Below are 17,940 nucleotides of genomic sequence, written 5' to 3'. Positions count from 1 at the left end.
ACCAAGCAGTTGGTGGCGCAGCCAACGCCAGTATCCCAGGGCTTCCACCCAGCAGGTTTCAAGGCCCAAGGCTGGGAACCCCCAGGACACCAGCTCTGCCCAGCACCAAGCAGTTGGTGGCGCACCCAACACCAGCATCCCAGGGCTTCCACCCAGCAGGTTTCAAGGCCCAAGGCTGGGAACCCCCAGGACACTGGCTCTGCCCCTCACTGGCTCTGCCCAGCACCAAGCAGTTGGTGGCGCACCCAACGCCAGCATCCCAGGGCTTCCATCCAGCAGGTTTCAAGGCCCAAGACTGGATACCCCCAGGGCAATGGCTCTGCCCCTCACTGGCTCTGGAGTCTGATCCTCCTGTTCCCATCTGTAAACTGGGATTAAACATAAACCCTCCCCATGACTAGGAGGGGGCAGTGGGGCTCCCGGGGCTGGCTGGTGTCCTACGCCTTCCTCCGCCTGCAGGTTACACGCTGTGTTCCATCTGAGTGCATGGGACACACGCCCTCTGGACAGGTGTTATCCTTCAACAAAGATGCTCACAGTGCTGTCTACCTCAAGGCTGACAGCACTTTGGGAGGCTGAGGTGGGCAAATCACTTGAGGTCAGGAGTTCGAGACCAGCCTGGCCAACATGGTGAAACCCCCTCTCTACTAAAAATTAAAAAAAAAAAAAATTATCCGGGTGTGGTGGTGGGTGGCTGTAATCCCAGCTACTGAGGAGGCTGAGGCAGGAGAATCGCTTGAATCTGGGAGGCGGGAGACAGAGGTTGCCGTGAGCTGAGATCGCGCCATTGCACTCCAGGCTGGGCAACAGAGCGAGACTCCTTCTCAAACAAACCAACCACAACAAAAAGACGTGACTTTGCTCCTCCTCCACCTTCCACCATAATTGTGAGGCCTTCCCAGCCATGTGGAACTGTGAGTCCATTAAACCTGTTTTTCATTATAAATTACTCCGTCTCGGGTAGTTAGCAGCGTCGTTATTAGCAGCATGAGAATGGGCTAATACAGCGTTTCAGGAAAGACAGGGATTCCAGGCCCTGCACGTGGACGCCACTCTCCCAGCCCTGGGCCTGCTCATCTGCAAAGGCAAACAGACAGCCAAATCTAACCTCATAATGGAGCCGAACGGAACTCACCCATGCACTATGCGAACCAACAGAAAACCTGAGCTGCCGACAGCCAACCGGGACGAGAAGGGGAAAAAAGTCAGGGAAGCCACAGGGACCTCACACAGATGCAAAATGAACCAGACCAAGAAAGGCGGCACGCAAACCTCCGACAGTCTCCGAGCTGCATGAAAACTCAGCATAGTCAGAAGACGAAAAGCCCCCAAGAATGCTTTCTGCCAGGGAGGACAAAAATAAGACAGAAAACCTACCAAACAAATAACTCAGGAGAGTACTCTCAAAAAGAGCGTGCAGGGCTATGGAAACAAACAAAAAGTCAAAGGAGCATGACTACAATAAATCAGAAATTACAAAAAATAGAACGGGTCTAACTGAGAACACAACAATTAAAGGCTCAAGAAAATCACGGCAGGCCGGGCACAGTGGCTCAGGCCTGTAATACCAGCACTGTGGGAGGCTGAGACGGGCAGATCACCTGAGGTCAGGAGTTGGAGGTCAGTCTGACCAACATGGCAAAACCCTGTCTCCACTAAAAATACAAAAATTAGCCAGGCTTGGTGGTGGGTGCCTGTAATCCCAGCTACTCGGGAGGCTGAGGCAGGAGAATCACTTGAACCTGGGAGGCAGAGGTTGTGGTGAGCCGAGATCGCGCCACTGTACTCCAGCCTGGGCGACAGAACGAGACTCTCTTTCATTTAAAAAAAAAAAAAAAAAGAACAGCAAACAAACAGAAAAATGCCAAGCAATTAAAGCAATTAGAGAAAAAGATAACAGATATGAACAAGGAAAATCCAATACAGGGATAATTACTATCCCTGAAATAAAGGATCCAACCGATAACACAGAAAAAGTAACAAAATACAGGAAAACATCATTAAAATGAAAACGTCCTTAAACAGAATCTGCAGAGAGAAAGTTTTTCTAGGAAAAACCAAGAATGTCCAACACCAGACACTTCGTGGTCTAGCAATGGAAGCTACTTCTTTAGGAATCTAGTTCAAAAAAAAAAGTCACCTATGAGATGGAAAAAATAAATCTGTTGGCCTCAAATGTATTCAAAGCAATGTTCAGGGCAAGAAAACAATCACAGACGGGAAATTGTGACTCAAAAATACAGAGGAGGTCAGGTATGGTGGCTCACGCCTGCAATCCCAGCACTTTGGGAGACTGAGGCAGGTGGATCACCTGAGGTCAGGAGTTCAAGACCAGCCTGGGCAACATGGTGAAATCCCGTCTCTACTAAAAAATACAAAAAAATTAGCCGGGCGTGGCGGCAGGCACCTATAATCACAGTTACTTGGGAGGCTGAGACAGGAGAATCGCTTGATCCCGGGAGGTGGAGGTTGCAGTGAGTGGAGATCGCTCCACTGCACACCAGCCTGGGTGACAGAGTGAGACTCGGTCTCAAAAAACAAACAAACAAAAAACCCACAGAAGAAAAGAGTTTTCAAGCCAGAGGGAACGCGTTGACATTTTCAAAACACAGCCAATCCTCACTATGCATGAATTTTGGATTGGGGGTGTGCCTACTTGCTAAAATTTATTTGTAACCCCAGAAGCAATGCTTTTCGCACAAAACAGCCAAAGGTTTCAGTTGCCCGATGCGCGGGTTCCCACGGGAGGGTGAACAAGGTGGTGGTCCGACTTCCTGTCTCAGCTCTCACCTTGCAAACAAGCATCTGACTGCAGCCCACAGAGTGTCATGATTCTCACACTGTTTGTGCTTTTTCTTGGTGATTTTGCCATTTAAGAGGGCCCTAGCAAAGGGCTGAAGTGCTGTCTACTTGTCCCTAAGGCAAGAAGGTTGTCATGAGCTTCACACCGAAAACGTGCCAGAGAAGCTTCACTGAGGCCTGCGTGAGAGCACTGTTGGCTGTGAGTTCCATGTTAATGAATCACCATTACATATTAAATAAGGCATCTTTAAACAGCAACGCACATAAAGCAAGATTGCGTACTGACCTATGGTCAAACATGCGACCGGGGGCTTGTAGGAATCAAACACTGCACTTCCCCTGGGAGCAATGGCCAAGGCGTCACTCATTCAGCATCTGTGGCAGCTTTTTAGAACACAGGTACCACAGATAATGAGCATCGACCGTCCATTCACTGAGAAAGCACTGCTCTCAGGAACTCTTCCTTAAAAAACCCACTGAACAATGAATTCCCTCCCATTAAAGGCAAAACAACAACCAGAAAAGGATCTGGCAAAAGAAAAGGCTATTGCAAAGGCAACTGACGGCAGTGACCCCGTCAAGAGAGACAGAGTGGCTGCACACCCTGGTGGCATGGTGGATAGTAAGTGGGAGGGAGAGTGACAGTGTGCAAAAAATCACTGTCCACACCCAACAAGGCTCAGGAGGTGGGGGAGGAGAAGTGTGTGTGTGCGCGTGGGCTAGCTACTCATTCACCAAACTGATGCCTCCTTCTTCCTGGGCTCAGACCTCCACTGCATTTCCCAGCCTACTCTGCAGTCAGGTGCAACCTCCTCATGAAACCAGGGAAGATGATGCACTTTACAAGTTCTGTCTCTTCCTCTTATCTTCTGGGCAGATACAGAAGACCCCGTGGAAGATTCCGGAGCTCCAGGGAATGGTCCAGCTATCGAACGGAAAGAGTCTGGGTCCCTGAATGTCAGTATGGATCAGAACTTCCCACCTGTCCCTCCTGCCAAACCAGGTGGACTAAGAAAAGAGAAAAAAGTAAAGCATTGATACGTTAAGTGCCTGACATTTGGAGGCCTTTTATTACAGCAATGAGCTTAATTTACCCCTAAACCATATAGGAAGAGGACACAGTGAGAAGGGAAAAAACTGTAACAAAAAACAAAACAAATTCCAGCCTTCCAGTGTTTCATAATCACTTCTTTTAACTTCACAGATTTAGCTGGAAAAAAGGTCTCTTGTGACAAAAAAAATAAATAAAAGCAGCATTTCCTTCCCCATCTTTTTCTCCTCTTATACTCAAATAAAATAACATTGATGAAGTTCATTTCTTAAGAGCGTGTGTGGTTTGAGCCCACATTTACCAAGGTATTTCTATCCATATACACATCCACCCATTGCCTGTAATCCCGCAGAGGGGCATGTCGGAATGGGGGTCTGCGAGTGTTGATGTGACCTCCATTGCTGAGTCTGGCATTTGTGCTTCCCTGCATTACTTGATCTTTACATAACAATCATTTATAGCTTTTATAAGAGGCATTAAATAACACAGAAGAAGGAACTCCAAAAGACCACGCCTATCCTCCTGAACAGCCTTTGTACTACCAGGGCAGCCCCTGGGCCCCGTGGCATGGCCAGATTAGCTCTGGGGCATCAGGCCACCCTAAGCTTCCCCCACTATGGGTCTCTAATCTTTCGGCTTCCCTGGGCCACATGGGAAGAAGAATTGTCTTAGGCTACACATAAAATACACTAACACTAGAGAGAGCTGATAAGCTAAAAAGAAAAAAAAAGTTGCAAAAAAAAAAAAAAACTCTCAGAATATTTTAAGAGAGTTTATGCATTTGTGTTGAGTCACTTTCAAAGCCGTCCTGGGCTGCATGTGGCCCACGGGCCTTGGTTTGGACAAGTTTGTCCTAGACGGTGAAGCCACCTGGCTGAGCGCATCCCTAGAGGGTACGTGTTAGCCCCCTCAGCCCAGCTAGCATCTCTCCCAGAAGGAGCAGGGCTGGGGGTGGGCTGAGCAGAGGGTCCCTGCTGGACCGCAAGCTGCTGGCACTGGGGGAAGAGGAGACACACGTTTAGCCCTCGCTGGGGACCAAGCCCCGAGAGGTGCCAACCCCAGAGCATCTCTTAGCTCCTCCACAGCACCAGGAGCTGGCACCCTGGATGGGCACCAAGTGAGGCACCAGCAACACTCAGCCAGTGGGCAGCACAACGCTTCCCTGATTTCCAGCACCTGGGCCTCTCTTCCCCATCGTGGCTGGGGACAGGAGACTGTACTCAGAGGTCGGGGTGGATACGGAGCACTGGGCTCGCCTCCTCAAGCACCTGCAGCAGCCTACGCCGCCAGCCCACCTCTCCCCGTTCCTTTCACCCAAAGCTAAAATGAGAAGGGTCCTCCCAGCCCACTGAGGCCCCGGGAGACCCTTCTAGAAAGCACAGGTGGAGACTGTCAGGAGCCTCACCCAGATGCCCCTCTGAGTCCTAACGCTTAGATGTCCACCATGTTCTACTCCACAGCAAAAGGGCTTCGTATCAACTGCCCCTACTACTGTCACTCCCACCCGCCTTCCCCAGGTGGACAGCGTGTGAAATGCTCACAGGCCAACCCCACTAGGCGCCTGTCCGCAACTATGATGTTTGCTCCATGCTTCCAGCTCTGTCCCACACCTCCGATTGAGACCACATGCGGCACAGTCCCTGCTGTGAGGAAGAGGGAACGCGGCTGGGCGACCGGCCCCCAGCTTGCTCAGGTGGATTCAGGCAGAGGATGAAGCCACACCCCTTCCTCTGCACACGAAGGTCCCCTTTACAGACAGCCCCAGTTCCCAGGGGCCATCGTCCTCCTCGGGGAGGCAAATCCAACAACGGGGACCCCCAGGCATAAGGACAGATGTCCAGGGCCCAGCCAGCGTGGGCCAGGGCAGCCTGAGGGCTCTGGGGGGGCACAGGAATGACACTGGACCCAGGGCTGGAGGGACAGGAGGAGGCAGGACAATAGCCACGTGGGGAGGAGTGCTCAGAGCTGTATCCCCTGGAAGTGGGGGAGCATGGGACGCTGCTCCTCGGGCACGGTGGAGTCCGGCACCAGGAAGAGGCAGGGCCAGGCCTCAGAGCCTCCTGCACTTGGCGCTAGAAGCCAGTTGCAGGTGCGCCTGCTGCCTGGGTTTCCTCTGTGAGGCTGTGAAATGCTCCTCTCCATCTCTGGGCCCCTTGCCTCAGGTCTGGTACACAGCAGATGCTCAGAAAATGTTTGTGGATGGAGGCGGGGACAGTGGAGGCGGGGACAGTGACCGCGACAGCATGATGTGAGGCCAGTGGTAGCAGGGAGGGGAGGCGGGCACAGGAGGGAGCCTGCGGGGAGTGGGGTAGAAGTATGGAGCAAGGAAAGAGCACGGTGTGCCTGGAGCAGTCGGGACCGCGGGTCCGGGGAGGACCAGAGCAGCCCTCTGGTGTTCAAGCCACAGGTGACATCGTCCAGATGGGAACCAAAGGGCAGACCACAAGGCTCACCGTCTGCTGCAGGTCATGGATGACGATGCGGATCACCAGCGTGTTGCCCTGGCTCTCCTCCGTCCTGGCACCGCCCGGCTTCTCCGCAGTGGCCCGGATCGTGTCATAGATGGTCTCTTCTTTGGAGCTGTCTGACTCCGACCCCACGGAGTAGTCGGAGAAGCTCTGGGCCATCTCGTCCTCACTGGATGTTGGGCTGCGCGGCATGGCTGCCTGTGTCTTCAAAGTGGGAAGAAGGAAGACAAAGAACAGGAAATGTGAAAATGAAAGAAAACCCAGGGGCAAGGTGGACGCTGGCACTGGAACACACGCGGTGGACTCGCTTTCACGGTCGTGTTTGCTGGTGTGACTGCCAGCCGAGGGCCCCGTGTGTGCACACGTACAAATCCCAAAGGGCGGACACGAGTCAGCACTGCCTGCTCCCCCTGGAGCCTGAGCAAGAGGCAGCAGCCAGGATCCAGAAAAACCCCTGCAAACTCTGGTACCAGAGCCATGAAACCCCAGCACTCAAAAGGAGCCTAGGCTAGCCATGGGGATGACCACAGCTTACAAAGATGAAGCAGAGGGCCACGGAGGCCGTCTGAGCTGCCCAAGGTAATAAAAAAGGCTGCCTTTTGTTTTCCTTGGAGGACAGAGCTGCAGGAGAGGAAGAAACACAGGTCAGAACGGCAGCCAGTTCATGCTATAATAACCCCCTCTGCTTCAAACACAGGGCAATGATAGGTACCACGTAAAAACAGAACAAAAAGCCAGGGCCAGGCTCACAGATGAGAGAACCTCCCAGACCAGGACTGGAGAGGAACCCGAGTCATGAGCAGACTGCAGCCATCAGACTCGGGGGTCCCCAAGAGGCAGGGGCAGCTGAGAGCGCAACTTCCTCAAGGTCAAGTGCAATAAAAATCCTGAACTTAAGAGTTTTCACAGAACATCTGGATTTCAGTCGTCTCTAGAAAAATCACAGGCTCCTGCCTCCTGGGCCCACTCCACCCACCTGGCAGCCATGTGGACACTGGGCCATGCGGCCCTCTCGATGGGGCAGGAGCAACATGATTCACCCAGCCCCACCTCGTCATGCCCTCTGCACAACAGGAGCTGCCGCCCCTCCCCATCAAGGTACAGTGAGGCTCACCCTGCACCCAGCTCACCTCACCTGCCCCATCAGCCCTGGACCCTGGCAGCAGAAGTGTAGGTTCACAGACCCTGTGCTAGCGTTTTATAACTGGGCGACCCTGTGAGTGTTCAGGGATGTCCCGGGGAGGCCATGGGCAGTTCACCAGGAACCAACGCTCTATGTCCAATTAGGAGAAAGCTGATACCTGCTGCTGGCTCCCAGCACTCCTCCAGCGTGGGAAGAGCCTGCCGGGTAGCAGAGGGCGCTGGAACTATGTCCTCAGCAGGCACTCCGGCCTCGCCCTCAGCTTCGCTGCCCAGAAACCTGACAGCAGCCACTCCTCATCAGGTATCAACCTCCATCCGTGGGTGCGATGCCACCCCATTCCACCTGTTTTTATTCTGCGTCCTCATTCTCCTGGGCCCTGCTGGGTTAGAAAGCAGTGCAGGCATGAGGGTGAAGGAGAAAGGAGCCCTTCTTAAGTGGAGTCAAAGCTACACAGAGCTCATGTCACCCATTAATGCAGAAAGAAGCCTAGTGTGGTAGCGGGGCCAGCCTCAGCGTCAACATCTGAAAAATGGCAGGGTGGGAGCCCCGAGCTCAGAGCCCTGGCATAGAGCAGACACGGCCCACATTGGTTCTGTTCCTGCTCAGGTCAGATAATGTCTGACTGGCAAGAGCAGGCGAAAGACTGTCCAGGCTCCAAGCTGCTTCCAGGGGGGCATGTGTAGGAAGCCTCCCTCAGTGGAGAGTGGGCACCCAGTGAACACACGCTGGGTGGGAGGCCAGGGCTCCGGATCGCAGATGCCCAGGAGAGCAGTCAGGGGGCACGAAGGGGGCGACGCTGGCAGAACATGGTCCCCAAATCAGCCAGGCGGCAGCATTCCCACTCCAGCCACAGCTGGTAGGTGGGAACGCAGATCTGGTGTTGCCAGGCCTGCAGGTATCTTTTAGATATGGCAGATTTGATGCAAGAATGTGAAATGTATAAATGTTGGAAATTCACTTTGTTTGTTTTTTACTGAGACAGAGTCTCACTCTGTCACCCAGGCTAGAGTGCAGTGGTGCAATCTCAGCCCACTGCAACCTCCACCTCCTGGGTTTAAGCCATTCTCCTGCCTCAGCCTCCCAAGTAGCTGGGGTTACAAATACCTGCCACCACGCCTGGCTAATTTTTTGTATTTTTAGTAGAGACGGGATTTCACCATGTTGGCCAGGCTGGTCTCAAACACCTGACCTCAAGTGATCCACCTGTCTCTACCTCCCAAGGTGCTAGAATTACAGGCGTGAGCCACCGCGTCTGGCTGGAAATTCACTGTTTTTAACAGATTACTTTGCAGGCCACATAGTATACATCTATAGCGGGACCCGAGTCCAGGAACAAAAACAACGGCCCACAACAGGAAAGACAGCAAAGAGGGGCTCCTGGGGCTGTAGCCCCCACTGCTGCCGGCGGACATCATCGCCCACTAGGACCATGTCCCCCGGCACTGGCTCCAGGGGTGATGGTCACAAACAAGCACATCTGCTCCCAAACCACGGTGCAGAAGAGCCCCGGTGCTGGGTCCGAAGAGGAACCAGGATTTCGTGCAGAAGCAGGGGGAGCAGAGAAGAGAAGGCTGGGTCACACCACCCAGGCTCTTTGCAGAATCGTCCTGGGAGCGCATGGCCAGAGATCTGACCGAGAGGGTCTTGACCTTCGTAAGGGGCTTGAGTAACCTGATTAGCAGCTCCCTGGGAACAGCAGACACCTGATCACTGCCTGGGAAAACATTTAATTATTAACTCCCGGGGAGAACCACCGGGCAAGGCAGACGGCGCAAGTCCCATCTACATTTCAGACAAACCACAAAGACACTTGACTGCATGTCCCAAATAATTGCACGGGACATACTTATACTAAAAAACTCTCTGTTGTTCATCCGAAATTCAGGCAGAACTGGGTGCGCTGTATTTTATCTGGCAACACCATGGGAGAGCCGGGGTGGGCTGTGCTGAGTTCTCTAACCCCATGAAGACCAGCATGCCGGAAGGCTCCGCAGAGAGAATGAAAGCAAAGACCAAGACACAATCTGAAATCCTGGCTTCCCCAGGAAGTGCCAGTCCCAGCTCAGGGGAGGGGAAGATTACTCCCCACCCCGGGCAACCGTTCTCTTTGTAACTAATCTCTCGGGCTGGTCAGGAGAGAGGCTATAAAACCCCAGGTCCGTGAACTTCAATGACTCTTAGTGTGTGTTTCTCTCATTGGCCCTGCTAGGGTAGACTAATGAGGAGACAAGAAAATCATCACAATCAAAGCAAGTTCAACAGAGCCTCGGCATTTTGCTGCTAACTTGCTCCAAGAAAACCTAAAATCCTCAACCAGCTCATGCGTCCTCCAGTACCTCTGATGAAAAGGTAGACAGACTTTTCCACTAATTATTTCAGCCACTGTGAAAATATGAAAGCTGACCTGGGAGAGAAGATACGTAATAAAAACAAACAAAAAACCTCACGGCCAGAGCTGACTTTGTCAAGGTTAGAGTTACAAAACCTTCGTAAACACCTTTAAAAGTGCAAGGGTTCAGCTGGGCACAGTGGCTCACACCTGTAAACAGGATCCTGCCTCTGAGTTTCCGCCCTCCACTGGTGTCACCGTCTTCTACCCTGAGTTTCTCTCCCCATTCAGCCAAGTCCTTCCCTTTCAGCCTGGCTTGCTCTACCCCAGGTGAGAACCAACTGCTACGGTACACAAGCTCCCCTTCCTCTCACCTCGGAGGGCCTGCAGTCCACGCCTAATTCCACATCTAACTCCTTCCTCAGCTGCGCCTCCTGACTACAGCTCTGAGAACTAATTCCATTACACACACACCCTCCAATCCTCCTCTGGACACACACATTTGGGAAACGTAACTGGATAGAACAAAAATACACAGGTCACTTTGCTGCTGAATTTTTAAGAGGGCTTTATATGGCAGTGTCCCAGAGAGAGGGGTAAAGGCAGCATTTCCCAAGTGCACCTGCCCCAGACATGCTTTTCCCCTGGGACTGATAAGCAATCTCCCACAACAGGAAGAGAAGCTGTGGTCTGAATTGCCAATGGGCCTTTCCTTGCTAGACTCAAGATCTTAGAAGCAAAAGCCAATCACACCCCTAGAGTGCGTGGCTCACTGAGGCCGGCACCCTGCCAACCATTATTGCCTGAAAGAGACTGACAGTAGGAACTCTGCAATGGTTCTCTATCTAAAAGAAAGGGGCTCTAGGGATAAAACAGCCACTCCAGACCTTCCTCTTAATGCCCAAACCGATATCCCCAAATCAGAAAACGAGCTACTAATAAATCAGATACCTGAATTAAAATGATACGTCACTTAAAAGCACTCCCTTAGATGAATTGCAATGCCTCACTGTTGTGTTCTGTTAAGATATTGGGGTGTCCAGGTCTTGAGAAGGACTGGTGAGATGGTACATTCATTAGGTAAGTCTATTTCTCTTCCACGCCTCAGCATTCATGTGGGAGTGTGCCGTTTTCTCGGTGGCACCGGTAATCACACCACAAATGTGGTCTGCACCGTCTTTCTCTGGCCAGACTCAACACAGACTCCAACAGTCTCTCAGTTTCTGCTAGAAAAGCCAGAGAGAATAGTCTGTCTGGCTTTCTAATTGGGCCTCAGTGGGTTTCTGTCCAGGCTGCTGTAAAGAGCACATGATTTCTAAAGAAGCCTTCATTGTATGACAGGTTTCCATTTCAGTTTTCTTAGAGCAGAATTTAAGGGGTTCTGGCCAGCCAGCATGAACCCACTCTCAGCCTGTGTGTGATACGCTGGCCTACCCATCTCACAATTCTGCAGAAACCACTCACCGTGACCAAGAAGGGAACGACTTGCCCAAGGTAAAAGGCTTCCTGGGAGACAACCTACACAGAAGGAAACCAATCAAGACAACAGGTCAACAAGTCCCTCCTGGGACACCGCCCCTGTGTGCAACTCTTAAGCATGGGTCCAACAAGGCCCTGTGTCCAGCAGGAACAAGAGGCCCAGCCACGGACAGCCTGGGGTGGGGACACAAACCACCCCCAGTCATGATCAAACTCTTGGAAAACTGGGAATAGAAGATAATTTCCCGAACTCGAACAGAGCATCTACTCAAATCCTGTAGCAAACATCAAAAACAAATAAGCAAACAGATAAGTGAATACATTGTTTACGGATTAAAAGGAGGGAAATCATTATTCTCAGATAATATGCTTCTGTGAATAGAAAATCCAAGAAAATCTAGGGACAAATTAAATAATGTGTAAGTGTAAAACTAGTTAAAAAAAAAAAAAAAAAAAAGTCCAGCAAAATGCCAGATAAGAAGTTAATATACAAAAGTTAACTGAATTGTTACATTATCAATAAACAATTGAAAAACATTCAAAAACACTATAATACCATGAACAATAACCAAAGTTAACTTGAAAAAAAAAAAAACACAATATGTGTGAGGCCTTTATGGAGAAAAGTAATACTATATAGCATTATCTTTTTGAAATAAAGAAAAAAATGAAGGAAGACCCAAATAAATGAAGAGCTATACAATAATCATGGACACTAGGCTTTAACATTTTCAAGATGAAAATTCTCCACAAAATATAAACTTGATGTAACTTTTTTTTTTTTTTTTTTTTTTGAGACGCAGTCTCGCTCTGTCGCCCAGGCTGGAGTGCAGTGGCCAGATCTCAGCTCACTGCAAGCTCCGCCTCCTGGGTTCACACCATTCTGCTGCCTCAGCCTCCCGAGCAGCTGGGACTACAGGTGCCCGCCACCTCGCCCGGCTAGTTTTTTTGTATTTTTTTAGTAGAGACGGGGTTTCACCGGGTTAGCCAGGATGGTCTCGATCTCCTGACCTCGTGATCCTCCCGTCTTGGCCTCCCAAAGTGCTGGGATTACAGTAACTTCTAATAAAAACCTGATAGGACTGTTCGTAGAACTTAACACTCTGATCTTAAAGCTCAAAGAAGAGAGGGAGCCAGCTAAAACCAAGATAACTCTGGAGACTAAGAGGAGACTCATTCTACCAGATGCTGAGGCTTACCAGAAAAAGTTACAGTATGAAAACAGTATGGTATTAGACAAAGACAAATAGATGGATTTAAAAAGCACAGAACCTTAGTCTGGGCTTGTAAATATCAGAGTCCCATATGCGTCGGGGGAAAGGGATGAATTAAGAAACCTATGAGGTTGACACTTGCAGGTATTCATATGGAAAAGATGAGCCCCACGCCACTCCAGACACACAAATCCATTCCAGATGCACTGACTACTGTAACATGAAAAGCAACACAACAAACCTCTAGAAGAAAAAGTAAGAGGCAACGCCTTCATGTAAGGTCCCTTAGACAGGGGATTCTGGCTGCTCAATAAATGCTGCTTTGTTGCTGTGTAAGACAATAGCACAGACTTAGTGGGTTAGAGCAACAGAAATGTGCGGCAGTGTACCCTCATCATGCTGAGGTCAGAAATCCTAAATGAGTTTCACCGGGCTAAAGCCAAGGTGTTGTCAGAGCTGGTTCCTCCTTAAGATTCTGAGGAACAATCCACTTCCTTGCCTTCCTCAGACGGTGGTGGTGACCTATATTCCGCCACTCATGGCCCCTTCCTCCAGTTTCAAAGTGGGTCACTCCCACCTTGGCTTCCATCTTCACATCACCATCTCCTCTTCTGCAGTCAAATCTCCCTCTTAAAAATAATGACCCTTGTGATGACATTCAGGACCTACCTGGATAACCCAAGATAATTGCTCGCATCTCATCCTTAACTTCATCACCTCTGCAAAGCTCCTTTTGCCGTATGAGGTCACATATTCAGAGGTGCCAGAGACTAGGACCTGGATATCTTTGGGGGCCATTAATTAGCCACAAATATGTTCAATTGCTATTTGCTGAATAAATCAAGGGGAGAAAAAAGTGTTTCTTTCTACAAGGCATTGGGTACAAAGCATGAAGGGACAGACAAATTAGACAATGTAAAAGTTAAGACTTCATCAGACACAACAGCAAGAAGACACCTCAGGCTGGGCATGGTGGTTCATGCCTGTAATCCCGACACTTTGGGAGACTGCGGCGGGTGGATCACTTGAGGTCAGGAGTTCAAGACCAGCCTGGCCAACATGGCAAAACCCTGTCTCTACTGAAAATACAAAAAACATAGCTAGGCGTGGTGGTGCACACCTGTAGTCCCAGCGACTTGGGAGGCTGAGGCAGGAGAATCGCAGGAACCCAGGAGGCGAAGGTTGCAGTGAGCCTAGATCGTGCCATTGCACTCCAGTCTGGGTGACAGGAAAAAAAAAAAAGAAAGAAAACACCCGAAAGGGACCTTTACAACATAGGACCAAGTGCTGTGGAAAATCTGGGAAGAATTCCTACAGGGCAAAAAAAGAAACAACTCCAGATGCAAATGGGTACAGTTCATCGCAGGGGACACCTGAAGGGCTAGTTGGCATGGGAGAACATATCCCAAAGGTACCAGGAAAACAAGCAATGCCAAGGCCCACAATGAAAATGCAGTCCCAGGATGGAGAAGGCAATGCAAAGTGGGACTGTTCCGGAGGCTCCTGGGGACTCTGTCATCCCCACTTAAAGCAGCCCTGAAATTCTCGCTGCTATGAACTGAATTGTCTCCCTCTAAAATTCATATGCTAAGGCCCTAACCCCCCAGTGTGATGGTATCTGGAGGTAGCACCTTTAAGAGGTAGTTGAGGTTATGAGATTACAAGGGTGGGGTCCTGATCCCATAGGATTAGCATCCCTATAAGGAAAGGAAGAAATATCGGAGAGCTAGCATGGGTGCCCACGTGTGGTCATGCATTCCTATCTCCCTGCAACCAACCATGTGAGGACACAGCCAGAAAGTAACCCTCTGCAAGCCAGGTAGCAGTCCCTCACCAGGAGCTGAATCAGCCGCTCTTCAGCTCCTTGATCTCAGACGTCCAGCCTCCAGAAAGGTGAGAAAATAAATTTCTGCCAAGTCACTCTATCTATTCTGTTATAGCCTGAGCTGCCCAAGACACCCACCTTCTACAAAATCATGTGTAAAACATAACAGAGTTGATGGGGGAAACAGTTGAGGAGGCCACTCCAACATATGCCTTTTTGTCCCCAGAGCCCTGCAGAAGCCAGGAAAATCCCTGCTGTGTTATTTCGGCTCCAGCAATGACACCTTAAATCATGGTCCATGTTGGCAGCCTTCAACCCTGGGCTGCTGAGTCTCCCAAGAGATGTCTGTCTCCAAAGAAGATGGCTTCCAATAGAAACCAGTTGCTTCAACACTGAAACTAAGTTTGTAGATAGCCTTCTTTAAGAAGTTTACTTTTGCTAACCAGAAATAAAATTCTAAGTCCACCACCAACTGAATGGATCCCCCAGCCACTCTTGGCCAAGGGCATTCCAAAGTAAAACCGAAAAACGAGTTCAAAGCATGATGGGAAGCGGGGATCGAACATGCCTCATTATATCTGCCTCCCTTTGGAATTCAGGCACAACTGACCAGCATTAACATTAAAACAAGAGATCTCAAGATGGACCAAATGGACTCTTTGTAGCAAATTCCAATCTGACTCTAGTATAGCATCACATAATAGATAGCAGGTCCTGAAAGAAAACAAAGTATTTTTTACCGAACTATATTTCTTTGACATATTTTGAAATGACCCTGCAAAGCTGTCTCTTGTGGGGAAAATTTACACTCTATAGAGAATCCCCTTCCATTTCCAGGTCTCTTCCTGATCCAGGAGAGATTAACTAAGAGCCTGGCATCTTTTTAGGTAAGTTAAGAGACATTTACCCTCCGTTCTCCCTGAAGTCTGCTATCTGGAAGCTTCTTGCACATAATAAGAACCTTGGTCTCCACAACCCCTGATCTTAAGCCAGACATTCCTTTCTATTGATTCCAGGTCTTTACATAATAACAACTCTTTCAACCAATTGCCAATCAGAAAATCTCTGAATCTACCTATGACCTGGAAACCCTCCCCTGACTCCACTTAAAGCTGTCCCACCTTTTTGGACTGAACCAATGTACACCTTACATGTACGCACTGTTGTCTGCCTGTAACTTCTACCTCCTAAAATGTATAAATCCAAGCTGTAACCCAACTACCTTGGGCACATGTTCTCAGACCTCTTGGGGCTATAAAATGGGCCTTGGTCACTTGTATTTGGCTCAGAATAAACCTCTTTAAATATTTTACAGAGTTGACTATTTTTCATTGGCATTTTCTTAGATACAGGAGGAAATGTCTTCATAGTCTGTCCATAGGCAGGGCAGCATCCTCAAATCTGGTGGACAGTGTGGAGGCTCCCTAAGCCATTGCAGCAGCCTCTCCTTACACTGAATGAGACACCCCTGTAGCATTTCCTGCTTTTTGTTCTGAAGCATCACATGATCTCAATGTATACTTGGTGAATTAACCAATGAACTGGAAACAGCTTAAATGCCACTGTCTTATTCCACTTTTTGTTGCTATAACAAGATACCATAGGCTGGGTAATTTATAAAGAAAATAAGTGTATTTCTTAGGGCTCTGGATGCTGAGAAGTCCAAGAGTATGGTGTGGCATCTGGTGAGGACTTTCTTGCTGCATCATGACATGGCAGGGGGCATCACATGGCGAGAGGGTGAGATCATGCATGTCAGCTCTGGTCTGTCTTCCTATTGAAGCCATAAGTCCCATCATGGGGACTCCACGCTGATGACCTTATTTAATCTCAATGACCTCCCAAAGGCCCCAACTCCAATCAACATACAAATTTGGGGATGAAGCTTGCAACATAAGAACTTTGAGGAACATGTTGAAACCATAGCAGCCACCAACAGGAAACTAAGTAAATGATTGTGTAGTAATATCAGGTAAAATTATAGAACAATGAAGACAAGTCAAGTAACATACATTGACATGCGACAGTGAAATCCGGGAAATGTCAACTTTCAAAAGAACAGATACATTTATCTAAACATTTTCATACACAAATTAAAAATATAGATGGTGATGGCTGTCTTCACCTATCTATAGCCCTGCTTCAAAACAGGGAAAACTGATGAGAACAAGTGGGAGTTATCTCAAAACAAATAAATAAATAAATGCAAATAGGCAAATAGGGCAAAATCTTAAAATGTTTAGTTCTGATGATGGGTATAGAGTCATTATTGTGTTTTTCTACTTTTCTATGTTTATCATGTCTTTCATTAAAAATAAAAACTTTAGAAATTACATGACCATGGCACAGGGTCTGCCTGTAATGGTCTTTCCAGTGCAAGCCCTTGATAAATCAAATTTATTCATTTTAGAAGCCGGACAGATGTGCTTGTGGGGGATCCCAGTGGATGAGAACACAGAAGGCCATGCTGCTACAGGAAGGCAGAGCTGATGCTTCTTCAGGGCTTCCAGCAAGTCGGCCTACCAGCTAGGCCTGTATTTGAGTGTCTCTTGTCAGTCCTGGGAGAATGTGATAGGAGGACTTCGTGACTTCCCCTTATCTGATAGATAAGGAACCTCAGAAAATAAACTCCTGGTGCGTCACAGCCAGGAAGGGAGGCAGCTCACCCTCAATCCAAATTCAAGATTCTCCAGACAATTTCCAAAAGACAGTCTGCTTGTGCAAAAAGGAGCTCAGTGGAAACTGCCCCAAAAGATTGCAGCGTGAGGTCTTAGAGAAGTGAAATTTGGATTAATTCACTCCCCATCCTTTCACGTAAATCACACACCCTCAGCAACAGGGAGGCTGCAGGAGGACAGAAGGCAGAATGCAAAATATTTATATATCCGTGCTTTTTATTGTGCACTTCTAAATTAATAGGCTTTATTCTTCTAGAGCAGGTTTAGGTTTATATGAAACAGCTGATACAGAGAGTTCCCGCTGATCTAGTTCCTAGTTTGTAGTCTGTCTGCTCTAACAAACCTGTTGCACTTAGGATCTAAAAGGAGATGTAAAATCAAAATACAACCCTCCCAGATGCCAGTGGTCTCTAAATTTTCAGGTGCCCTCCGTTTGTTCCTGAGGCTCCCGGCGGTTGACTTGGGTCCATCTGGACAGTTCTGGATCCTGCCTTGTAAGTGCAAGGGAGGGGTGTGGCAGTCAAGACTAGCCACCAAAATCATCCCCAGGTACAAGTCAGGTTCTTAAAATCCCAGTACCTGGCAGTGGAGGGCTGGGGGATTAACCTTCCTTTGAAGATTAAATATCACAGTACATTGCATCTCAGCAGTGTCTGTCTGGGCAGAAGGGCTTTGGCATTAAACAGACTCAGCAACCTAGGCCACTACAGAGAAGACAGAAGCATGACCAGGTTCTATTCCAGCTCCAGACTCAACACCAGAGCAGCCACAGAATAACCCAGTGGGACCCAGTGTCCCCAGTGAGGGGTTGACCACAGGGTGACCCACCTAAGGCATCTCTGATTCACAGAGGGGCCTCACGACAGCTGCCGCACCTTCTAAACTATGGGTTACCAGAAAGTAAGTTAAATTACCATGTCTGGGAACTGGGAACATCACACAACAAACTT

General features: G+C 49.1%; 1 protein-coding gene across 7 annotated transcripts in view; it reads right to left on the bottom strand.

The window, feature by feature from the left end:
- SHANK2 (SH3 and multiple ankyrin repeat domains 2) overlaps positions 1-17,940 on the bottom strand; it is a 666,634-nt gene that overhangs the window by 579,776 nt on the left and 68,918 nt on the right. For all 7 annotated transcript variants that reach the window (XM_065527817.2, XM_074012927.1, XM_074012925.1 and 4 more), the window contains one exon: positions 6,307-6,525. In XM_065527817.2, coding sequence (XP_065383889.1) covers positions 6,307-6,525 — 219 coding nt within the window. The remainder of the gene's footprint in view (positions 1-6,306; positions 6,526-17,940) is intronic.

Source organism: Macaca fascicularis, chromosome 14, assembly GCF_037993035.2.
Source record: "Macaca fascicularis isolate 582-1 chromosome 14, T2T-MFA8v1.1".
In the NCBI taxonomy this organism is placed as follows: Eukaryota; Metazoa; Chordata; class Mammalia; order Primates; family Cercopithecidae; genus Macaca; species Macaca fascicularis.
The sequence above is the reverse complement of the archived record's forward strand: the minus strand, read 5'-3'. Positions and strand labels throughout refer to the sequence as shown.